Below are 27046 nucleotides of genomic sequence, written 5' to 3'. Positions count from 1 at the left end.
AATTACTCAAAAACTCTTGATTCTGAATAACTATAATTAAATTTCGATATTATGTGAATTGTAAGAATTTATATTTCAATAATTATACTGAAGAAGACCGCGTGCGGTCGAAACGTTTATAGAATGATTGTAATTTGCGTTAGTTTTAATATAATGACTGTAGTTTTATAATTTATACATGTAATAAATGGTAGTTGACTGAACATCTCGAATATTCAGCTCGATAAGTTGGCCTTATATTTATCACTTTGTAAACTTATCATTTATAAAATATTTAAAATAAATTTTTATATAAAAAAATATGAAAATCTTTCTTCTTGCATGCCTGATTTAACGAAGCGCATGCACATTATCATCGTTGAAATGTATCTTTTCAGATTTATTCTTTTTATGTATATTATGCATTATTTTCTTATGTATATGTTTATTTTTTCAAACAAGTAAAACAATTGTATTGTTTTAAGGCGTCGATATTTTGTTTCATTTTATCTGGCAATTATCTCGCAAATATTAATGTTGCAATTTTTAATGTTTTATGCATGTCATTATACGAAAGATTGTATCACATATGTATTTTTTTGTAAATAAAATTAAGATCTATGAGAGATGGCAATGTCTGCGACACTATTAAAGTCAAGTCTGGTCAATCGCTATCAATTCTTTTCATCATTATTGGTTTTGGCGTGAAAAAATAAGCATCTTGAGAATCATATACTTACGCTTTTTTGTATTATGAAAACATATCCATCTTCGTATTTCATTTAATTATCATGAACAGAAGTAACTAACATGGTATATCGTTGTTCTGTGACCTTTTTTGATTAACACACAACGCATTATTCATCTATTTCAGCTGTTTTATTATTATAGTTATTAATGATTATTATTTATTATAAAATATATTGTATACATAAATCTAAAAAAAATTATTATAATAATTTTTATTTCATTAAATGTACAAAAATCTTTTAAAATAATTTCTCACTTTTTTCTACTTCTTTATCAAATTTTCGTGTAAGAAATTCCTAATAGATTTTATTTTTAAGCTCGTTATCAGTCATAATTGATTCCAATGGCATCTTAATTTTTTATAAATGCTATTATTAATATTTTTTTGTATAAATTATTTTTATTTGATATTCGCTATATATTTCATATTACGTTCGACGGCGAAAGAGCATTGCTAGTGAATTTGGATGGACCGTTGAATGATAAAAAATTGAGAGGCAACTTTTGGGTTTTAGGAGAAAAGTCTAAATAAAATGCACAAAATTACAAAACTTTACACAAAGTTTTATTAACCGATATTTTACAACATGCGACAGCGTAGCTACGCAATTAGTTAGTGTCTGTAGGCGTTTCGTGTATGTCTTTACTTAAGGCATAGCAATAAAATTCGTAGCATCTTAAATAACAGAGATGTAAGTTAATAGATGATCATAGATTAAGAGAAAGAGAGAAATGTGTGATTTGAGCAGATGTGTATGTGGACTCCGTCGTGGAATTTCCTCAACAATGCGGGCAGCGTATCATACCAAAGACGTCGCATTTGGCGCACTTTAGAGCGACAAATTCTACTGTGAACTCGTTGCGATGTACTGATCTCTTGCTACCGTGACAGATTGGACATAGTAGTCTCTGGAATCCGCCGCAGTAGGTACAAACAGCGCATGCATCCTTACACTGAAACGCACAAATGTTTTGCAATATTTAATTAAATGCGTTGGAAAATTCACAATAATTAATCGTTTCTTGTGACAGTTAAACAAGGTTCGCGTACTAATTTCCACTAAATCAACGCGTAGTGGTTTCTGTCATTTTGCAGCAAATTTGTCATATGCTATAGAGTAAGCATAATAGAGAGAGAATTATTATCTCTGTATATTCATATCTGTCTGTATCCTATAAAAAATATCCATGAAATGACGACTGTAATTTGATTCAATTAAAAGCAAATTTAATCATATTTTCTCATAATTGCAAATTGGATTGACTTTTAATGATCTGTCACATAAATTGAAAGTTACTTAGAGCTTTGTGTGCAAAATGGTTTAATTGAAACTGTCCTCAGTTAATCTGAATTTTGTTCACGCTGCATTAAAAAGATCAAACTTTCAAGCATCGAGAATTAAAATGATAATAACTGTGTTTAAATGTTTTTAATTACTTTTGTATTAAATTGTAACTTTAGACACATAATTATAATAAATGACATAATGAGTAAAGTAAATGTAAAAGATTTTTCTTTTTATTCATTGATTTATGCGTTAGCTTTTTTGATTTCTTTAAAATTTTCAAATATACTGATAACTTGTTAATATACAATAACATACTTAACAGAATGATTCTTAAAAATGAATAATTAGATAAATTCTGCGTGACAATGATGTTCCAACAAATTTTCTATCGAGTCTTGACGTTGCGAAACTAGTTTTCACTTTCACTTTGACTTGCTACTGATCGTGAGTTTAATGTACTTAAACTATAAATCGATTTTGCAGAGTATACAACAAGTCCGAGTGTAATTACTATCTAGATATTCACGAAAATATCAAATAAACATTATTGTGGATTTTATTTAAATTTACATAATGCCACACACACAATTATCGTATATGGAAATAAACGAAATGAAAGGCATTAATGAACTATATAAGTCAATCAAATGTATCATAAATCCTTTCACTTGTTTGATGATTTCAGTAGAAATTAGAAAACTATATTACATTGTTAATACTTGGTGAATTATTTAGAAATAATCTTCTGTATGTATCTATGTATTAATTTTAAATGATTTTATCATTATATTTATGAAGAAACTAATTAATTTATGTGAAAAATGGAATAGAATCGCTACGTACATCTCGTAGGAGATCGGTTGGAGGAATTTATATGTATAACAACACCGTTGGCATGCGACAAAAATAACAATGGCAGTATATATGTAAACGACCTTTAGTTGCAGCAAGGTAAACCTGAATTGCACGACATCGAAATTTATGATCTCGATGGAAAAGGAGACGGCAATTGGAGAGAGAGAGGGTTACAGATAAAAGTGAAAGGACCGTGCAACCTTGCGTTCACAACTGCTTGTTGTGTGTAGACTTTTCATCACGGTCTACTGTTCTGTCTACTTTAGATGGGCTGATTTTGCGTATAATGAATGCGACCGTACAAAGCAATTATGCGAATTATTCGAATCGTGACGTTATTCTTAATGACAACGCGCATAAATTTAGATAAAATACCGATTTTTTTTTATTCCTGTTCTAAACAAGGAACGTAACAAGCGTAGATATCAAAACTTCTTGTTACATAAATTCTTTTTAAAAATTATAAAATGTTATATATTTTTAAAACTGTAAAAACTGATGATAATTAATTTATGTCTGAATAAAATTGTTGTTGTGAGTGTATATAATTAAAAATTGCGATAACATCGACTGGTACTTAGCGTTAGAAATTAAATGTTAAACACACATGATTTGAATTTAAAATAGAGACGGAAATTATGCGTAGCTTTTCAACTTTAAAAGGTTTAATCGGTTATGTCAACTTATGAAACGTTACACGAGTTTATATTAATTGATATGTCACGACTGATAATTATTAAAATTAGTTGTGCGACCGTAGCTATTTGTTCTCGCGCATTTGCGTATTGTTTAATATAATAATGAGTTTAATACATTATAAACGTAACGCGTTAATCGAAAAATTCCAGTGACAAATTATTAATTCCACGCTCCAACGAATGGCGCATCTGTGTTCAGATATAGTCTGGAGCGAAAAGGATATATATATATATAATATATATCGAGGCTCTACGATGCCTGGTAAAATCAATTCACCTGGTAAGGTTCCAGAATGCGGCGTAGCTCTCCCGACTCGTTAAGCCGTTCGACGGTGTCGACACCCTGTAACAAGCAAAAAATAAAAATTTGTGAAACGCAGACATTTAATAACATGGTATTTAAACCGTTCGAGTTATTCGAACGCTTTCTTTCCGCCTAGATCATGTCATCTGTTGCTATGTATATGCTATACCGTAAACAGAACTTTCCCGATATGTCTCACGTGTTAAAAAGTTTCTGTCAAAATAAAAGAAAATCTCCAAACGCGTCTTGCAAGACGACGACGTAATTTTCTCGACGAGAAAAGTACGGTTGCACGAAAACATTTTATCACATTTCCCGCTTTTCTTTGCGTATATCGTGCATAGCGCAGCTTATGTATATATCCATCGTAATGGTTGTATTATCATGCATTTTTATGCTAATGTTAATGAGACTCTCTTAATAAGACACGAGATATGTATTTTGCAGGTTTAACGCGCCTCTGATTTATTCGAAGAAGGAAATTTCGCTCCGTTTTATATTTCAAAAAAGTCTTTCGAATTATAACAAATAATTGACTAAATATAACTTACGTACTATACCATAATACCTGTTGCAAAATTTTCAAGATTGTGGTAAACATTACGTGTTTGCGAACGCAAACGAGTAAAATAATGCGACATTCCGAAGGTTCGTCCGAGCACGTCTTATAATCTCGTATCTGATATAACGTAATACAGGCTTTATTGCGATTATACATGGTTACGACGGTGTATTCCTTTCACCAAAGACGATGCGAGCTGTCAAATGTGTGAAGAGTGAATAAGAGTGAAAGCATTGAAGTTGTACAAATCAATTAAAAAAAAAAAAGTAGTAACGGGAAGAAACGCAGACATTTTTCGATGATTTTTGGTATCGATCTCGACTATTTTGTACGAGATAATTGCATGACGTTGGCAGATTGGAATGCAGTTGGGCTAGCTTTATCTGTGTACACTTGTATGTTAGACATCAGCCACCTTAAGGCGGTGTAACGCAGGCAATCTCACCTCGCGTTCTCTCCAACGGCCTTGGATCAAATCAGCTTGACATTTCACTCACGCATATATCTGTTCTTTCCAACTATCGGTTTGCTGGAAATAAGTCTTGAGAAACGGACACCGCGACGTAGACGAAAAGATCAAATTGCAGATATAATTGACTATTTAAATTAAAGCCAAAGGTATGCTATTTACCCAATGCATTTTTATTGAAAAGATATCTTATTGCTATTAAATTTCAGAAAAAACTTTCCGAGAAAAATTAAATTGGAAACTTATTAAAAGTTCATATATGCGATTAAAAAATTATATATATGAATATATTTTTTATTGGTGTGAAAAGGTTAAAAGCGATTATAATAATATAATTATATATTTAAATAATCATATATAAGCTATACATTTAAAAATTATCTATTTAATTTCATATTAAACAATTTTCAATTTTAATAACTTTTTATCTTAAAAAAACAGACTGTATTCTATAAAAAATTTATTGTATTATATAAGGTATAACCTGATATTATATTGGAAACATGTGTAATTAATAACTGCATCGTGTATACATATGCTATATAATTCTCATAATATGATCAAAGTATATCGCTAACTTCATCACTTGAGAAAAGTGCGTAAACATAAACTTTGAAGCTTATGATTACGAAGACCTTTACATTGCAATAAAAGCGACACGCTATTTTACGAAGACATATATCTCATAAGGTAAATCGTCGCATATATGATGATACAAACTTGTATTACTTCCGTCGTGAATGAGAGCAATTACGAACTGTACACAATGGGAACATTCGTAGGTTTATTACGGTCATTCCCAAGTACCGTAACATTTAAGTGATCTCACTACGATAATAATCGTTCCTTACCACTAATTTCTACTATCTCATTCTGTCGATTAAGTAATCTTTATTACGACTCAGTCTATCTAATTGGACAAATTGACAGCGCGGAAATTGTGATCTGGTTATACGAGTTTGTCTTTAAAATGGCTGATTGAAATAAAGATGTGTTTTTTTTTTCATCGGTTTATATTAATATATAAACATCTCAGAAATTTAATTTTTAATATATTGTATTTTCTAAATTATTTTAGATGTTAAACAATTTTTTATTGTTATTTCTGACTTAATATAATTTTCTTTTATAATCTTATAGCAGATACAACGTAAGAGAATTTGTGAAAGATGACTCTTTATACCTGAGCATTGCATGCTGAAACACGGTACTTTGTCATCTTTGTCATGATATTCTGTTACCATATACAAACACGTAAATAAAATCCAAAGATACAATATAGTTTGATTAAAATAAAAAATTTCACAATTAAAATTTATTCTTATTTATTGTATTATTCATGTAATAGTTATTTGTTGCATTTGAATTAATTAAGTGCAAAAATTCTATTATTTAAAATATTTAAGAATATATGTGTAATTTTCTTTCATTGACTCATATCTGTTTATATCGTCTATATAAATCAAGCACAATCTTCAATCTCAAATTTTCATTCGTAAATTCATTCAAATTTCGCTCATCAGTCGACAGTTATCTTTGACATTTCACGTTATCCATCTCTCAACTTTCTCGATGTTGAATATCGCCGATTGCATAATGCGTCATCGGCCTTGTATGTATAAATTCTTCACAAGGCATAAGAGGATGACTTCGAAAGGATCATGGAGTACTCGTAATTTGAATGCTACGCGCATTCTATAAGTTTTCTTATTAGAAGTTATTCTATCTCTCTCAAGAAGAGAGAAAGATATCGATATCGCCAGTAGGAACTAAATAACTAAGTTGACAAACGTCAAACGCAGATGACAGAACATTCAACGCCAGCTGCTCACGTTTTATTATCTAACGTAAAGCATAAAGCGTTTATGTCAAAAATAGATATTTTAAAGTAACAACATAAAATACATCACATATATTGTATATAATTTGTTATACCTACGTCACATCTTTTAGGAATAATAAATTAAATATATTATGCATTAATATTTTATATAATAATAGCTTATAAAGATAAAAGTACTTTTAAGAAAAATATTTTTAAAAGAGCAGTGTATTTCCAAGGGTACAAATCTGCATACTTTTAACTTTATGCAGCGTTTTATGAGTTTTATTATATTATTTAGCAAGGTCGTGGCATATTTTCTCATATTTAATTTCTACTTCACACAACGCATTAACATGTTTAACTAGTAAATAGCGCTGTTATTTTTATTTTATAACAAATATTTTTATTAAAATTTACTATTTTATCTGTCATTTCTTTAAAATTTATTTCATTAATATATTTTCCTCTATTTTTTGCAATCCAACATATTACACTGAAAAATGCATACATACCCCGATATGCTGACCATCGACGAAAAGTTGCGGTAATATTAAGACTTCCAAATCGATTCGTTCCCTGAGTTCGGTCTGCAATTCCGTGTCGCGGAATAAATCCGCTTCGTCATACTTGACCATGTTTGTCCATAAAATTTGTTTCATCTTCATACAATTGGTAAAGGTCTCTCTAACTATGCCTAACGATGTCATGTAGAGCACCACTTTGCCTTTTTCTCTTTCTACATAAGCCTGAAACAGAATATAATAGGTCATTAAGGATTAAGCAACAAAACCCGCGGTGTAAATTTCAAGTTTTAACAGATTACAAATTGCATTGAGATTTACGATAGTAAAATATTGAGATGATTATTCTCACGATCACTTGCACAGTGGCATACGTACATATTTCATTTTGTATCAATATATTTTGTTCGATATAAAATCATCAATCATTATTAATCGTTATTAATCAATAACAGTTATTAATCGTATTTACGAGACAACAGAGCACTGATGTTATCCTATCGGTTTCTTAGAGGTAACTGAGTCTGTCATAAATACGTAGTATTACTTGATCTAACTGTATCGCAGAAGTTTTGTTATGTTAATCTTTATTTTATACATATTTCGACAATAATAGAACTGCCTTAACACACGAACTTTCACGAAATGTCGAAACATATTTGGTCCACGTGTTCCAACTACGTATATATGCGCATATCATGACTGTTGTTTAGGAATAGTTTGACGTATGTATGTCAAAAATAGATACACAATACATCGTATAATATGTTAAAATAAAGAAATAAAAATAATGTCAATTATTATAAATATTATAAATTTTGCTAATCAACGACGTAAAAGTATATTTATTATTTAATTAAAAATATTGCTACTTATAATTAGAAATATGTTATTTAATTAATATATCAATCAATTATCTTCTAATTGTATACACACAGTTTGACATATCATTTTGACATATGTCATACTATTAAATATTGAACGTTCTGCCCCCTAGTTATTTTGAGACAACATTACCGGATAATCAACAATTATAATGCGCAATATGTAGAATCTAGAATCGGAGCACGTCAATCGAATGTGCCTCGAATGTGACATTATTTTGCGGGTGTTGAAGAATTATAATTCCGATATATTTACTATTTAAAAAAAATTTGTACAGATTATTTTTTTTATTTACGTTGTCTATAATTTTTTTTTCATAAATAATACTATTTCTATAATACCATCATATTTTATGACTAACAAGTTTAAAAAAAAAAGAAAGAAAGTATATATATATATATATATATATATATATATATATATACACTTTCTCTTTTTCTCTTTTTTTAAGCTTGCTATTAGGCAAAAAATATGGTAGTATATACATATAATAAATAGTTGATTAATAGTTTTTTATAAATAATTAATATGGCAATATCATAAGTAAAAAATAATAATGTATTAGTGTATTAATAAAATTCAAAAACTAACGATAAAAACACGATGTATGATGTATTTTCTCTCCTTTATTGGCGATCGATTTTTAGATAGACATGGATGGACAACAATTCTCACACGGAAGAGAATAGCTCTTTATGGTTCAACGATTCAATCGCAATCGCCGTTTGAACTTCGGTTTTTGTTTAACAATGCGTGCATTGGGCACTTGTTCCTTTAACACAATCGATTTCATTGGCACGTATATAACTATTGCGTTATATGCATCAAGATATTACACATATCTGATAGCTTATGGAAAAAGAAATTATTTTACATTGCTGTCTACTATTTATAACACAAATATAATTTTTATTATATTAATTATATTTTGTACAATTAAATATTTATATTATTATTATACACATTGGAGAAAGAAAATGCCTTTTTACTCATAAAAGCTACATTTCGACTGAATCTTCATCCTTGAAAACGTCACAATTTGTTATAATACTGCGTCGTAAGTTTTAATGGATTGCAGATATTGGAAACGGATGCAATCTGTAAATTTGTGAGAGATATATTTCTTTCTCTTCAGATGATATCTCCGTAGTAATCTAGCTGCATTCTAAATTGCCTGCTTCTCGTAATGCCTAATATACTTTCCAGCTGAATTACGTAATGTCGTTTAGGCAGTTCTCTCAAGAAAGACGGGGAAGAATAAGGAGAAGATGGTGGTAAGTGGCAGACGAATCAGAAAAAGGAAAGGGAAATGATTATGTTAAATTAGCTTTCACCGCGCGCAGGAGAATTCAGTATTCGCATAATATTTCAATATAATTTTTAATCTATAAAGAACTTTTTACATTATTATTATTCTATAAATTTATTAGGTTTGAAAAATTCATGTGAATACTGTATTTTGAAAAGTTTCAATGTAAGCTTTTTATGTTTTCTTTTACCTTAATTCGTGTGAATATATCAAGCGGGAAAAACATTTTATTGTGTAAAAACCGTCTCTTTATTAATGCCATTGCTCTCGTAAAAATCCCAGATTGCCATTTATCGAGCTTAATGGAGAGCGTGTGATAAATGTCATATGCATTGCAAAAAATATTAATTAAAAACGTCCTTTGACACAATACAATTCAAATTATTTTTACATTTACTAGAGTATTCTTCATAGATACATATATACGAAAGAAAAGTTTCATTAAAATTGAATTTTCAAGTTGACGAAATGAAATTCTATCTCGCATGAAAATATTAAAACGTTGTCGCAAAATTCAATAACGTTCTAATATTCGTTACGTTCGCTTCGAGTTCGATGAAATTTCTGCTCCCCGATATGGTCATTTCGCACAATGATCACGTCCGATTAGCATTATGGATCACCACGTGCTCGTTCGACTGCTAATGAACGTAGGCACTTCAACGGGGAAACCAGACTTGTTGTACCAGGTGCATGATCTGCACTATAAAAGCATGCTATCATTGTGAAGGTATGCGTGGTAAGATCTCGGCTAGTTATTACGAACTTTTTGCTAACCTACTTGCTCCTACCCGTTACCCTACGCAAATGACACGTATAGTAATTGCCTTCGATCATAATTACAACGCCGTCTTGAGGAAGGCAGAGTTAATACAGCGGAACCACGTACACGCGAACCAGATGGCCTAACAGAAAGCTTTGCATGAGATATAAGGCGATGAACGAACTTTTTGCGTCCCATGTATCCTGAATATTAAATTGAAAGTTGGAAGAACAGTCGTCCGGCGAACGAAAGGCCTCAGGTTCGATTCCCGATTCATCTGACTTTTTTGGACCGACATATTTTTCTCGTCTACATCACTATAAGGGGATAAAGGGAAATCGAGGAATTCATATCTCAAAAATTAGAGATTGTTCCTCATTTAGTCTTAGCAAACGGCTAAGTAAATTTCGTGCAAGTACATCCACTACAGGCTCTCACAGCGAATTATATCTTTCCATTTTGTTATTTATAATAAGAGCCGTGTATTATTATTATTTGTTAAATTAAAACTCTAATTAGTATTTATCGCTGCCTGATAAAAGTTTATTTAACTAAAAAATTCTAGTGAAAATATTCTTTGTCTTAGCGAACCACATTACGTTGATATTAATACTAGTCCCAAGATCGAGTCTGTATTATTTCCTTTTCTTGGCATTATACCAAAGTATACACAAAACGCTGATTAATATAAAATGATTGTTAATAATACTTTTCTACGTCAAAAATTATAATGTTGTTATAAATGCTTAGTCGCCATTTATAACAAGTACAATTTTTCATCTCAAACATGATAATCAAGAATGCACGTTTTTTTTAGTATGATCGATGAGAAGGAAGAGTTGGCAAGAAAGTTATTTATCGATCATGTATGTAGCCTTCTCTTAATGGGACGTGTGTGAGACTGGTGCGGGTCATTCGAGGTGAATATTTTTTTTTTGCGTCGCGACGGTCTTATACCGATATTATATCCTACACTCCACGTAGATCTTATACAATCCAATAGAAATCTTTTGGAACAATAGAGCTATGATAAAAAAGTATAAAAGCTTGTATGAAACCGCATTGTATAGTAGATATATTAGAACGCGTAAAAAGTATGAAAGAAAAGAAATTATGTTCGAAAAAATTAATAGTACTGGACCTAAGAAGTCTTAAAAGAGCATTTTTAAATATTAGTGATAGTGAAAGAAATCGTGTAATAAATCATGTATAATTAAATATAGATATGTGTTTTATATTTCTTTAAAATCATAGTTCAAATTCTAAGAAACTGTTGGTTTTTTTAGTTTCATTATTAAAAATTCTGTAAACTTTCTTTTCCTCTTTGTAATTTTTTATTTTAGTTTGCAAATTTTTAATATCTATTTAATTATGTAGAAAGGAACAATCTTCATTTGCAATTAGCTCTTAGAAAATGATAATATTCCGGAATTATACATATAATTATCATGACTAATTAAACGTAAATCCTTATAACATTGTACACAACTCAGACAGTATAATGAGTTTCAATTGCACAGCACTACGATACGCAGCTTAACTATAGTGATATATGTATATTCTCAAAGGCAAGATAATTTTACGAGCGCTTAATGAAAGCTGCACCTAACCGTACGTGATTAATTGTGAATGGACTCTAGCTGGTAATACAGACAAATCGAAACACCGAAGACGATTTTTCCGTAACTGGGATAATGTTACGAGAGATAGTCAGGTCGCCCACTGACCGGAATTTGGTGCGTTAGGATTTTCCTGGGCAATATTCTAGAAATGCACATTTACTCGAAGAATGAAAAAGAACTTTGCTCGTTGACGCATAGCAACTTGTATCACGAGGGCAAGAAATATCCTTTGTAAAGGGTGATTGAAGAAGCGTATAAAATGAAGTTAACTAAGTTTCCAACAACGTGAAATCCATGATGTAGATAATGTTTATTTTCTCCTCATCTATTTATTCTCAACTTCCATCAAGCATCAGATAATTGTCAGAAATCTCTCGTATCGGTAAATTGAATCGTCGATCATTCTAATCTACATCTTGGCATATCTGTCTTGACGACCTAGCGCTTAATGGCATAATGATGAGAGTGAATGGCTAACGATTGCGGCACAATCGACGGTAGCTGGTTAATACAATTCAGTTTCTAAAGAGTAGGAGGCGTAATGGAAGTCGCGGTACGTTCTTTCGTTATTTCTGTAATGACAATGTCATGAACCATACGGACTTTCACAATGAGTTCCTGAACGAGAACGAGGTTCAAGCGGAATTAGAATCGAAGAGAAAACGATATAAGGAGGAAAAAAGAGGGAAAGGGATGGCAAAGAGCAGAGTAAACGGCGATGTAAATCGATGACGGTGCGATTGCGGCAGATCTCTTCAGGTTCTCACGTGCGGGATCGCGATTGCACAAGACAATTGCCATATCTGCAAGACGCCGGAGACATCGCGATCGGCGACGGCGCGTAGCATATTGACCAGACAATTGAAGGCAAATGCGCGAAAAGGTGAAAGCGTGTGTACACCTGCGACTATTCGCCTATAGGTCTAAGCGAATCGCCGCGGGGGTCTTTTGGAGCCGCGATTTCGCCGGCGAAGGATAAACACTTTTACGCATGAATTAGCACACACGCATCTAAGGATGCGAGTTTAAACGTACCCGTATAACTTTAGACAGGTCTTTTATCTTTCCCATCTAGTTTTTACTTCACATACGTATATATATGAGCGCCTTCGATTACGTAATGACGAGTTTCGCGTGGATAATAATAATAAAAGTCACGCGGCACGGGCCGGCAGAATGTATGGCGCACGTGACCGGTGTGGATGAAGAAAGAAATCCGTCGTCCTCCTTGAGACCAGAAGGATGCGAGACGTCACTCGCGATTCCGCGCGTTTCCCGCTTCGCGATGCATGACACAAGCGCCGAAGAAAGAACGATTTCTTCGCCGCGTGTATGTATATGTATTTACGTTGCTATGCACATCGCGTATGATGTCAGGCGAGATCTGACCTTTGTCGGGATAATCGATGCAAATGCGTCGCCATCGCCGTCCGATGAATGCATTCTGAGCTGAATTCCCTTCTTTAAGGTCTACGAACGCGCGAGCGTGACGTAATTTCACGTGCATTTCCCGCAACGCGTGATCGACGAGTCTCTCGTTCGAGAATCACATCCGGTCGAACTCTCTCGAAGTCGCAATTTGTAGATTCTGTATCGTCGGCACGCAATTTGTCTCTTGCCTCGCGCTCTTCGGGGTTTGAACCTACGTCATTGAGCGAAATGTCAACCGCGAATCTGCAAGATGCAAGGTTACATGCGGTTTTGCATGGGAGAATCGTCACATGTTCCTATCGATCATTAAATCGACTGTGGTCGCAGATTGACCAAACGGAGGTACGAAATGCATCTTTAAATCTCTGAACTATTCCCAAAATTGTATATGCGAAATGTCATATTTGATATTCGCCCGAAGGTGACTCATCGTTACATTCATATACATTTCTCATCTCATTTATAATTAAAATGTTAGGCAATTATACATACAGAAAGTAAACATTTTAGTAGACAATCGCGTAAGAATTTTTTTCAGAGTGAACGCGCTTTATCTCTCTCTTTTATCTGAATACGAAATATTGTGAGAATACTTTTTCTGTGCCTTGAAAAGAATTTCTTTCCTCTTAAACGCGCTATATACATATATTTGTTATCGTTGTATCCTTTCGCACAACGGATGTTTTCTCTCTTGACAATTTTAATTTACGTTTAACTTGCTGCATTTTCTCCGAAGAAAGCTATGATTTACAAATAATAAATTTAAATTCATGCAATTAACAGTTATTTTAGGATTAAAAATTAATTACATTGAATTTTATCCCACATTTATTACGTTCTTGTTTTCAGTGATCAAATTACATATATAGAGAGAATAGAGAATATAATTATATATATATATATATATTCCTTTTCCCTTAATCGACATTCACATCCGCGAATTTGAACGATGATTGTACCAATCTGACATCAATTTAATTTCGTTGAAATTGAAACCGAAAGCTTTCACTCTCTGATCATTATGTGTTCAATATAGAAATCTCCGCATTAATTTCCGGATCGATTTCTCGTACTCCTTAGTTTTATGTATTATTATAAATCCTATTATAAATCTTATCAAATGATGATAACGTTTAATTTATGTACGTGTAATTTAACCTTTGTTCTCAATTAATTATACTTCTCAGAGAAATTCTATCCGATCAATTATGGAACGAGTTTTATAATAATGCGCTCTTTAATAATTTTTGAATCGATAAAATTGAAAACATGTTATGGTATGATAAAATAACATGTTATCGTAAAACCAGTTCTTTTTTTATTATGCAAAAACTACAATTTTTTGAAATATGATACGTACAATGACAAATGCATTAATCATAATATTTTATAATCAGAAATTCTACATCTCGCATACGATGTACATACATAAACTTCCTGTTTTCCAGCTATCCATTATGGAAACGGGATTTCTCAGTTCCTACGCTTCTATTTCAGAATACATATAGCGAAGCTTAATTATGCAACATTAAACAACGCACGTCATTATGAAATCAACGATGAGAAAAGCAGCTCTTGCTCATCCCCGATAATAAAACACACGTATCGAAAGGCAATAATCATTTCGCAAACATTGGGTATATACCGCGTGTCCGTTGGAACGAAGTGCGAATCCGAAGAGAAGAAAGTGCACTTTCATAAGTACAACATTCCATTATTTATGCCTGATTGCGACCGCGAGTTTGCCGCAGAAATGTCAATGATCTCACGGCTAGAAAGGAGCATCATTATTGCGTCGACGCGTTCTCACCATGAATACCGCAAAACAGTGTCAACATTGCAAAAAAAGTGTTAATTAAAGTAATCAAAGACAAAATTCTCGGAGAATTTTTTCCGATACTCAAGTTATGAGACGATCTTGGTACAGGAATAAACATACTTTACTTACGGTCTTCTTCTTTAGAAGAGTCCAGCTAATTATATGGTATCTGTAGATGTTGCCAGCAAAAGTTACGCACGGATTGCGCTCTCGAGAGAGACTTTTAGTTAATTAAACGTGGAATCTGTATTCGCGTGGTATTCGAAAGTTGCGGTATCACGGGAGGCAAATGGGAAATGGATCGCGCCTTTTGTACGACTTTAGAAATTTCCTTAAATGCAGAGAAAAAGGATGCATTCTTTTGCGTGATAATATTTATACACCATTTACTCACACATGTATATGTACTCACAATAATGTGTATATAAATTAATACATTGTTTTGATGACGTTTCACATTGCAGGAAAATAAAAAGTATGACGTTCACCTAAATTCAAGTAACATATAGTAATAATATAGTTTCCCGTTATAGCTCTTGAAATAATACGAAGGTTTCCGTTATATATAAATCCGATGAACCGGTTTTGTGTACGGATGGAAATTCCCTAAATTTTAGGTTACTCGTGTCACGAGTACGGCCACATTATATGTATTTAAATGCACACCTGTACTTTTCCATCATTTAATAACGGTGCATCAATTTTAAATTTCGATGCATCGATCTGCGGCTAAAGAACGTTTCGTTACTGTTTCTCACGCAAACTGCACGAAGTAAATTAGTCGAAGTAATTCGAGTCAGATGGTTGATGAGATTACAATCCTTCTGTTCTGGATTACTCTCGAGGGATAGAAATTGTTATTTTTATAGAGACTACGATACAAACTACTAGTCGTTATTGACGGATATGATTACGGTTATCGTTACTGTCGATAGGCTGAACGAGATTTGCAAACGCGCCTATGTGTCTTCATCATTTCACTTCAGAATCAGAAATCAAGTATACTACACAAACATATAGTTATATTAATAATAGATATATGTCACATATTTCTTTGCAAATGTGTACAGTTAATTCTATTCGTTTGATCAGCTTTCCAAAACAGTTAATTAACTGTAATGTACGTATTTATGAAGTACTTTGCATACATATTTGATAATATGATAGTCAATTATATCAGTAATATCTCTCTCGTGAAATATAAAATCTCAAAATCATGATTAATAATTTCAGCAAATATTATGTTGCATGATATGTCAAAATAAAATTATTACGTGTGAAATTAGTCGTGTATATGCAAATATTTACTTAATAAACTTATTCGTAAATTTAATATCCGCATTGCTTCGTTGACACAAACTATTTTACGCCAATATCACATGTTCTATATAATTAATTAATTGGAAAACAAAATTGAAAGAGAGAACGAGATCACGCTGCGTTCAAGTTTTTTGGTAAAGGTATTGATCGGGGGCAACTTTTGATGAATATCTTAAATTATGTACGAGAAAACGAGTACACGTGAAAGAATATGACAGACATAAAGGGAATATAGAAAACTTATAAAACTCGAGCGAGAAAAGAGCGAAAGAGAGGAGAAAAAAAAACAAGATGCTTCGCCGAATCCAAGAGGAAGCTAAAACTTCTCGGTGCCGTTGCTGCTGTCGCCACGGTGGCCTCTTTGACCCGCTTTCTCTTTTCCCACCCGATTTGTCTCGTGGACATGCCTACCGCGTTTTCTTCAACCGGGAAATTCATGAAGCCGACCTCTCGCTACCTGCCACAGCGGTTTAGAGACCTCCTCGACGAATCCATCTCTCTCTAGAATACGCGGAATAGCACGCAGGCAGAACGCATCCGTAAAAACGGAAGTAGGCCGTTGATATGTCGATGTCATCGGCGTCGCTTCGTTAGCAAGGCTAATGCGTGATATTAGTAATTCAGGCGTACTTGCATCAGTCATTTACGGGTCCATTGGACATTTTTCGAATGCTAAAGAATGCGCTGAGAAAGTATATTTGCATAAAAAAAAAATGATTAATGCCGGATGTCGAAAGGCTATTATCAGCAAGATGTGACCTGCGACATTTCAATCTCTACATGACATGTCAAATGAAATCTATCAAATTGGTTAAATAAAATGTCTTAATTGATTTTGGTGTGAGAAATCAATTCGCCAGTATAAAATTAACCAAATTAAGTATGTAATATTCAAAAAATGACCGATACTGGACAATAATTTCTTTATTAAAATAAAAATATCATGACGTTTCGACCTGTGGTCATTTTCAAATGAAATAATCTTTGAGATGACATAATAAGTACAGCAATGAGAAAAACTTATAACATATCACAAATATAAAAATATATAAAATTAAACCTTGTGTCTTAAAAGACGTCTCGTCAGTAACAAAAACTTTTCGTTTATGTCATCTTAAAGATTATTTCATTTGAAAATGACCTAAATGTCATCTCAAAGATTATTTCATTTGACCTAACCACAGGTCGAAACGTCATGATATTTTTATTCTAATAAAAGAATTATTTTCCAGTGTATTGGTCGTTTTTTGAATATTACATATTTAATTTGAAATCTATCAATTTAATCGACGTATCGTGCCGTGGAAATTTATTCAATCCCTATAGACAATACAATTCAAATAACGTTATATACATACATATATATATATATATATATATATATATATATATATATATGTCGAGTAATTGGATCGATATTAGTTATTGTATCCAGAAATATATAGCTGAAGCGCCTCCGATATGACGTTCCCTGCATAAATAAATATTTTCGTAAAGAAAGAAAGTTGGCTCACGAAAAAAGGAAAGACGATAAAGTAGGTCGTATATCTGTACGCGACACGTTTATAATCGGTCATTTTACCTTCTTCATTCAATCGGTCGCCGGGATACGCGAACTGGGTTGCATGTATGCACGTGTGAATCGGCTTCATGAAAATTTATACTACGAGCAAGAGTAATGGTACTTAATTTGCGATTTGCATGCGTGGACTTGGGCACCTCGCGCATGAAACACGTAGCGCGATGAAATTACGTGGTCGGTCGGAACAAGATATAGTCGATAAGTTGAATATATCACGATGTGTAACATCTCGGCCAACACAAAGTTTGATGTGAGCTGAATCGTTGAAAAAGCAATAAATCAGTAGTTTAATACGTTTTTGTAATTATTCTTTTTTTCTCTTGTACGAATCACTGTTAATTACATCTACTGCTCCACTTTCATTGATGAGAAAGTATATATTTTTGAGAAAATCGAACGTTCTATATTATTGTGGTTGAATGCTTTCAATGTACGCCTTTCTTTATACGTAACAAAACATATAATTATGTAATCTATTGATAAAATAAGTACAATTGCAAAATAGAAAAGAATAATGACTAGGTTTCTCATTTAATAAAAAAAGAAAGTTTTTTTTCTTATTAACGATAGTTGATCGCGATATAAATAATTCAACTGATTTCGATATACACAGTCGCGCTTATCAAAATCTGTAACTTTAATCTGTTTTTACTTATACTTGAGAAATTGCCAATTAGAGTTATCACCGCGATTTTCTTGCAGTTCCTGCGAAAATAATATTCTCAGATTTGAACATAATTATTGCACAGCGCCGTAAGCAACACAGATCTCTCTCTTAAGGCTCTTTCTCTATGAAAATACTTTAATGAAATACAGCGGCATTAAAACCAGCTGCTCGCCGTATTACGGAACCCTACTCGGAGCATACACCTCTACTAAACAAATTATCTGGCTATTAAATGTGTAACATTTTAATTGCGTATACTCTACTCCGCATATAGTATATAATCACTCGTCGAAACGCTGTATGAGAAATGTAAACGCTTCCGCGCAAGTTTTTATATATAAATTATCTTTATACAATTTGGCGTGCACAGTTTATTTTCGTTTATATTTCATATTAATTGTTTATATCGTTCCGAGAAAGTAAAATGTCGTTTAATGTGAGAAAAAAATATTTAACGTTGCATTGCAACATATAAATATCTAATTTTAATATATAAGTCTTTTTTAATAATCACAATATATTCGACGATTTTTATTTATTTGGCTTAAATAAAATGTGTGTTTATCGCTATGTTAATATATATATATATATATATATATATATATATATATTATGTAAAATGTGTAGACATTTTTATTACGTAAAATGTGTAAACATTTACACAATTTTTTTCTTAAGTTTAATTCAACATACGAAATCTAACCAACATGCTAAGATATATAGCTCTACTCTCTCTCTATACAAGTTTCGTTCTGAGAAGTTACCACGGCGGAATTAGACACGAGTTTCGTTATGTCAGTCACTTTGGTATACTTGGGAGAGAGAGAGAGAGAGAGGGACAGATTAAAGTTATACCTCGCTATGTACTAATTACACGGAAGCAGATGCGTCATATCCTATTGCACGTTTCGCTTTGAAACCGACTAAATTTCATAATAATAATATCATATTTATTTATCGTGAAAATATGATCGGCATATAGAAATTGCAATATTCGCAAGATGTCAAGATCATTAAAGTCCAAACAAATGAAATTATTCTCAGACTCGAAAATAATTTCGCATTACATTCTGACAATTGCACTTTCGAATATTTGCCTAAACCACAAGAACTCTTATTATGTACAGAATATTAAGCAATAAAAGGAGATTGTCGCAAAGCAAATCTACTATAAACATATCTTTCGCAAGTCAAATTTGCACAATATCTCTGCGAGAGCAATAATTGCCTCATATTAAATATTTTCCGTGCGACATGTTTTATGGAAGTAATTAAGCCACACAAAAATCAGCTTTGTGTATAAATAATATTGCAATATATATACCAATATAATATAAATAATAAACAATTTTATATACTTAGAGATATTTTAATTACTTTTCCGTTATTTTAATTAAAATGTCTACATGTGAGAGTCAAAGTTGACCTAACTTAACAAAAAATAAAACATGTTTGTGCATTTTTTTTTTTTTTTATGATATCGGTAGTATCGGTAAAATGCATCAAGTACGAGATAAATCTGCGTGCTTCGATGTGCAATGAGGAAGCGAGAATCGATGTATGTAGGACATACCGCACGGTGGTTTACCTGAAGCGATATTTATGATTTCAGGTCGTATAGTCTCTGTCGGTACACTTACTTAATTTTTTTTTATGTGAAATCAAGTTCCTTGCATACCGGTCAGTGGCGCAAAATCATACAAGATTTTTGATATCGTAAATTGCGGTCAGCCGAGCATGCGGTTAATCAAAACCCTTAAAAAAATTCTATATACATGTACATATGTACAGCGGTATTTCACGACAATCTATCAAGTCGTCATTCGAGCTTAAAGTAGACATGCCAAAAGTGCAAGTGTTATTCTTTTTCAAAGATTGTATCGTATTATATAAACCGTATTAACGATTGACTATTGTGTAATTGATTATACGTTTAATTACTTAATAAATAAATTCCAAATGCTTATTACTTGTCGATATATATATTTTTACTTAAAATAAATTATAACTGATCTCAAGAACCTTTATTAGATGTATTAAAAATATTATTGTTTCGGATATAATACTTTTAAAAATCTATTTTGCAAAAAAAACAGGATTTCCCTAGCAGCATCATTAATTTTCAGTAATTGCCAGAAGATGAGATACAAGTATCTCATTAAACTATTATCATTTGCATCGCGAGTTGATTTTTTACAAGAGCAATTAAAAATATTATTGGTTCAAATGAGATACTTTTATAAATCGATTTTGCAAGAGAAAAAGGATTTTTCCAACGGTATCATTAATTATCAGTAATTACCAGAAGATGAGATATAAGTATCTGATATTAAATTGTCATCATTTGCATCTCGCGAGTATCGATTTGTTATGAAAAATATTAAAAATGTTATTGTTTCGAATGATACTTTTAAAAACCGCTTTTTGGCAAAAGAGAAAAAAGTATTTTTCCAGCGGTATCATTAATTTTCAGTAATTACCGGAAAATGAGATATAAGTATCTCATTAAATTGTCATCATTTGCATCGCGAGTGTCGATTTTTTAGGAGCGAGAGAGGGAAACGGAGAGATAATCGCGCATTTGCGGCGCATTGCACGTGAAAAGCGCAATCGAGGCGTGCCATGGAGGCAGATTTAGCCGCGAGGAAGTACGGGATTACTTCTCAGCCGTTGCCAGCAAGCATTTGCGTGCAGGCGAGGTATCCTCGGTCTCTCTGTAATTTTGCGAAATAGGCCGCTCGCGAACGGGATGGATAGGCAACGCGGGTGCTCGATAACAAAGAGAAGCACCAAGACGTGGAACACACGAGGACCTGTGTCTTGCTGATGTACATATACGTATGTATCTCACTCGGTACGTTGCATCTCTCTCTCTCGGCACGTTGCTGCAATATCGTTTTATCGAATCTACCGTTATGTCGATCCGTTCCGCATCGACGGTGTACGAACGTCGTGTACGCACGACGACGTTCGCATAGCAACACCGGAAATCTCGCAATAAAGAGATGCGTCTGTACGTAGTATATATGCATATATTAACGCCGATCGCCTCGAATTTGATGAGATCTTAATAGCAAAGATCTCTCCTCGCCGCAAAACCGAGACGAATTTAATGCGAAATGCATTATCGAAACGATAGACAGAAGATAATAAAGCAGGTTGGTGTGCAAGTAAGCTGATTAACGCGACAAATGAACGCGTTCAATGAGAAGACGATAGTAAATATTTGTCAAAGGATGCTGCGAAGAGATTATCATTCACGGTGACTCGCCACATAACAGCCCTTCTGCTGCTTGAATGCGTCGAGGAATCGATCCTCTGCCTATTGACGTTACTTCTCATGTAATATTTTATAGGAAAAGTATAAAAGAGAGAGAGATTCCCAGAAATTCCTTTAAGTTATTTCAGACGAGTCATAAAAATCATGAAGTATTATTTAATAAAATTTAATTAATTAATTTTTTTTTTAAATCATTAACACATCATGTTTTGTACAACTTTGCATCTTTACGTAACAATTATATTAAAAAAAAAAACCTATTTCTCATTATAAAAAAATTATTTTATAAATTAGTAATATAATATATAAATCGTACATCTAACGTTTATCCATTATTATCAAAAACGTATGGTTTATTGCATTTTTTGAAAGTGGAGTGCAAATTTGAGTATTAGAACACACGAGTTACCAATTGATGCCATCTGATGATGATCCAAAGTGGCGAGCGATAGAGGACGGCTATCTAACTGTAAAATCTAACGCTTTGCGTTGACCTGTAGACTATGTGAATTAAGTGCATCTAGCTCGATGCACGGATTTCAGCATAGAATCCGGGCTTTTGCATCGATATCCATTTCAAGCTTGTCAATAAGCACCTCAGGTACTCGCGGTACCAGTACCTGATCTGCATAACAAGTCGACCCATCGTTTACAGAGGTTCAACCTTCCTTCGCAGTGTCGATTAATCGATATTTAAAATGCGAGAAGCCGCAACGTATGAGAGGAATTTAATCTATACTGCACGACATTTTATATTTCTTTTTAATTCTTATTCGCATAAAGTATAAATTGTATATATATTTATCATGAAATATTATTTTGTAATACAATATTGTTTAAGATAATTTTTATCGATTATTATGTGAGATTTGCACAATGCTTTTTAGTTCTTTCCCTTGTAAATGTCAAAAAATAATTTAGCTTCTTATTGTAAAAGAATATTTTAGAAATGTTTTGTCGTAGTAAAAGAAATGTAAGAAAAATTGAAATGTCATTTTATAAATGTTATTTTATTATAAATTCACTTTGTGCTTTTTGACATTAGATCTTTCTCTCTCTCTCTCTCTCTCTCTCTCTCTCTCTCTCTCTCTCTCTCTCTCTCACACACACACACACACACATAATATACTAAAAATTGAATGAATTTGAAACAAACCTTGGAGGTGGGTGACTGCAAGAACGTTGCGATGCCCGCTCGTACCCTATTCTTGACACCACGCACGGTCCCTTTGGCACTTCGTATGGCTTCCTTATCGTGAATTTTGTAGCCGGCAAAACTCTCGTCATTCTCAGCGACGTCGTGCTCGCCGTTCGAGTTCTTATTATTATTATCGCGCAGCTCGTTCACGTGGAAATTATAATACCTGTCATCCTCGTACAGGTACTTGTGACCAGTCGACCGATTCTGAGTGACGTCAACGCACTGCTCCTGCTCTGTCCTCTCCTGTTCCAGCTGCTTCCTCTCCTCGTACGTGCACTCTTTGACGACCGGCGACGATGTCGATTTGCCGTTCTGCTCGATCGCCGGCTCGGGACTCCTTATCCGCGGCGTCGAGGACGCTTTCGACAAGGACGAAGTGCCGGATGGCGACGACGAGACGCTGCTCGACGACGTCATCCTCGAGATCTGCTGATGAACGTTACCCGATTCCTCGATGCGATCGTCGCTGCCATTAGTCGAGGAAAGCGCGATCAACTTCTCGACGGCGTCCATCTTCGCTTCGTCCTTCGGTATCTCGCGTACTTGATACTCATTCGCATCTCTGCCGTTCAAGGAGTCGCAGCTGATGTTGCTCTCGTTGTCGTCACTGTCGACCTCGGCGCCGCTACTGGTCAGGCTGCTGGTTCGATTATGCGTGCTGCTAGATAATATAACCGTGCTGGCGTTCTTCTTCTTCGGCAACGGCGGCGGCGTGCCGTCAAGGTCGCTGCACGTACCGCTGTCTAAGGTATCGCTAGGCGAACATTGACCGCTCGACATTACCATGCCGCTTAACGGACTCTGGTAGGTGTTGTAATAGAAACAGGCGTTGGTACGACCGCCCAGGGTGGTCGAGTTCAGTGTATCCGTGGTACCGCGGTGCACCATGTCTCGGTTGTCTTCGTTGTCGCCGTTGCGCTCCTGATTGTCGGACGCCGGGTCACCGCTGAAGACACTGATCCTCACACAGCCCTCACCGGCACCGGCACTCGCACAGTGTCGCTCGTTCAACAGATTCGTCGCACTCACTACCACCGCACCGTCACCGCAACGTCTGCCCGTGGTAAAGGCCTCGTTCTCGATCTCCTCGCGATCCCGATTGTTCTCGGGCTCCAGGGTCAATCTGACCGTCGAGATCACCCTGCTGTTCTTCTTGTCGCCATCCGGATTGATCTTGATCTTGACTATGTGCGCGGCCTGTTGTTGCTGATGCTGCTGCGACTGTTGCCACCGTTGCTGTCGCGAGGACTCGACGACGTCACTCCGTTCCTCGTAACCGCCGTTCGCCGATTGTACTTCCGGGATTCTTCCCCTGCAGATTGTCGCGGTATCGACGGTAGGTGCGCTAACTCCGACGAATACCGTTGCTCCGGGTCCGGTGGCGAGGGACGGCGAGACGGAAGGAGAAACGGTCCGGATTGACACAGTCTGCCGAGCGGCCTGGTTCGCATCTCGGACCTGAGTCTTGGCTGGTAGTGGCGGAGGTACGGTCATCGTCACGATCTCATCCATACGTGCATACAAAATCACCGCTCGATAGGCTTCACCTTGAGAAGGAATTTGGAAAGTCAAGGATTAATGCCCCTCTCTCTCTCTCTCTCTCTCTCTCTTTCTTATACAAGTTTGTTCTCTCCTTCCTTTTTCTCCTTTTTCTTTTCCGCAGTTTCTTCTTTAAATTAATTCGTGTTTATATTAAAGACTAACTACGTCGTTTCCTCGAGTTTATCCAACAAAATACATCTAATTATCTTGTAATGAGAAACATTAAAGAACATTAATGAAGCTATTTTTTGAAACGGCCACGTGTTGGAGCGAACGTTGATCGCGATTTGCCGGGATATTAATTCATCGTAAATGCGACGTAGATCGTTCGATCTGAACAATTACAATTTGGAGCAAAATAACACTCGATCAAAGTCGAGTGCCGTTGCAACATACCGCTTTTCATCGACACATTCGCATCGACAATTCGTTACCCTCGCAGTATTGTACACTGAAACATTGAACTAATATTGTTTCTTTAATATCGCGCCAATTTAACAACAAAATTCATATATCACCATTTATCCTCTTAGACACCTTTTTTCGAAATATCAATCTCGCGCAAAGTGAGCTTTAAAATCAACTGACTTGGAATCAATTTTACAGATGACAATTTGACACGTTAAGTGAGGTTTCCACGATCTTTAGAGTATCGGTGCTATTACCATTATTTTATTATCCGAATTCGACGGTCCATATTGCACAAGTTGTTACAAATATAAAAGAATGTATATTATTAAATGGAATTAATTATATATATAAAAATTCACAGTTGAGATTGCACATACAAATTCTACTATCGCGCGATGTATAGACAAACACCAATCACTCCGCGAAAGTGTCCAAATTCTGGCAATCGATTCGGTCGATCGCGCTCCAGATCGATCGATTCGCAAGAACGACCGCGACGGGGGAGTTTGACGAATTGCGCCGCCGTTCGAATCAGGTCGATCGGCCGAAGAATGTGGAAGGCCCCGCGGTTCGTCGAGAAAACGTTAGCACCTTACGCGCACCTGTAGCCGTGCGAGATCGCGGACTACCTGGCGAGCGCGCGAAAGAGAGAGAGATCGGTGGAACGTACGGGACTGGCACGCAAAAAAGAAAAAAAGAAAATAATGCGTGGCATGAAGAGAGGAAGAGAGAAAGAGAGAGAGAGAGAGACCTGTTCTGGGGGACTACGAGGTAGGATAATACACCACTTACGGAACGCGTATGTGTATCAAGAGCGCATAGTAAAATTGCACTCGACTCAGTCGATGACGACGACGACGACTACGACTACGACGATGACGACGACGACGATCAACGGGTGATCGTTCACAACACGAAACGTCAGTAACTGTACTGAGTGCCGCTGACATTCACTCATGCAGTTTCGCGGCCCGGGTGGGGACTGAAGTCAGGCCCCGGGACCAAAGCGAAAGGGGGAGTGGGAAATCGTCGGGCCGTCTACAATGGGGAAGAAGAAGGTGCAACGTGGTGGTGGAAAGAGAAGAGGAGAGAGAGAGAGAGAGGGAGAAAGGCGAAACCCCTTAGAAGGACGAGAACGGGTTCTTTCGACCTGTAGTCACCAGACAGATACTTGTCCAGCCAAGTGGTGGACGTGGCGTCCTCTACCGAGCCACCCGGGATCGACCTCTCTTCCTCCCTCATCCATTGGTTCCTTATTTAAATACCTGACTCTTTACCGTTCACCATATCTACCTTTCACGTAGACACGCCGGTAGGTTTTACGTGTAGGTATGCACACCGACGAACTTACGCACGCACGCACAATTATCGGTGTGCACCTGCCGAAATTTCACCGACACGATGCTGCAAAACGTGCTCCTTTCTTCTCACGGCGCGTCCTCGCTGGACCATTCGCTGTAATCCTTGCATGACAGTATCCCGTGAATGGCCGTGTGAATGGAAAGCGCGACCACCCCGAGGGCTATGCTCGATACTTACCGAAAATCTTTCCGATGATTCAGGATAATTTGAGGATGTTGCAATGGATGTTTATGAAAAATTTCCTAAATAAATAAAACGAAGAAGATTTGATTGACTTTATCCGTAACATGATGCTAGGGATTATTTCATGATCAAATGGTCTCTTTATTATCTTATTTTATATGAATACATTTTAATATTTTCTTATTCAATGTTTTTTTGCTAATTATACTGCACATATGCAAAGTTACTTGAATTTGTAATTTTTATGTATGATACAGAGATAAATTGTTTTGTGTGTCTTGAGAAGTCGATGAAAACATTTCAATAACTTTTATATATAACTAATAGTTAGCACTATTCTACGATTAAATCTATGTGACATAAATATGCATGATGATGTATCATCTAATGGTGATTTATGTAAGCAGCTTATCCTTT

At 34.8% G+C, this 27046-nt stretch overlaps 1 protein-coding gene across 2 annotated transcripts; it reads right to left on the bottom strand.

The window, feature by feature from the left end:
- Nucleotides 1–1272: 1272 nt before the first annotated feature.
- LOC114941223 (uncharacterized) lies at nt 1273–25940 on the bottom strand. 2 transcript variants are annotated; one of them, XM_029316126.2, is made up of 5 exons: nt 25877–25940; nt 23087–24678; nt 7244–7477; nt 3849–3914; nt 1273–1683 (listed from the first exon to the last, which is right to left on the bottom strand). In XM_029316126.2, the coding sequence occupies exons 2-5, from the start codon at nt 24641–24643 to the stop codon at nt 1510–1512; spliced, it is 2031 nt and encodes a 676-aa protein (XP_029171959.2). In that variant the 5' UTR covers nt 24644–24678; nt 25877–25940; the 3' UTR covers nt 1273–1509. The 2 variants fall into 2 exon arrangements, with proteins under 2 accessions (XP_029171959.2, XP_029171960.2); XM_029316127.2 differs by lacking the exon at nt 25877–25940 and having other exon boundaries at nt 23087–25870.
- Between the last annotated feature and the right edge of the window lie 1106 nt (nt 25941–27046).

This window comes from Nylanderia fulva, unplaced genomic scaffold (genome assembly GCF_048542155.1).
Source record: "Nylanderia fulva isolate GAGA-0341 unplaced genomic scaffold, ASM4854215v1 Scaffold7, whole genome shotgun sequence".
NCBI lineage: Eukaryota > Metazoa > Arthropoda > Insecta > Hymenoptera > Formicidae > Nylanderia > Nylanderia fulva.
This window is presented reverse-complemented; position numbering and strand designations above follow the sequence as displayed.

Coding starts and splice junctions, on each gene's coding strand:
- LOC114941223 (XM_029316126.2), bottom strand. CDS start 24,643: ATGGATGAGATCGTGACGATGACCGTACCTCCGCCACTACCAGCCAAG. Junction 7,478..23,086: donor TGCAGTCACCCACCTCCAAG/GTTTGTTTCAAA, acceptor ATTCTGTTTCAG/GCTTATGTAGAAAGAGAAAA. Junction 1,684..3,848: donor GCATTCTGGAACCTTACCAG/GTGAATTGATTT, acceptor TGTGCGTTTCAG/TGTAAGGATGCATGCGCTGT.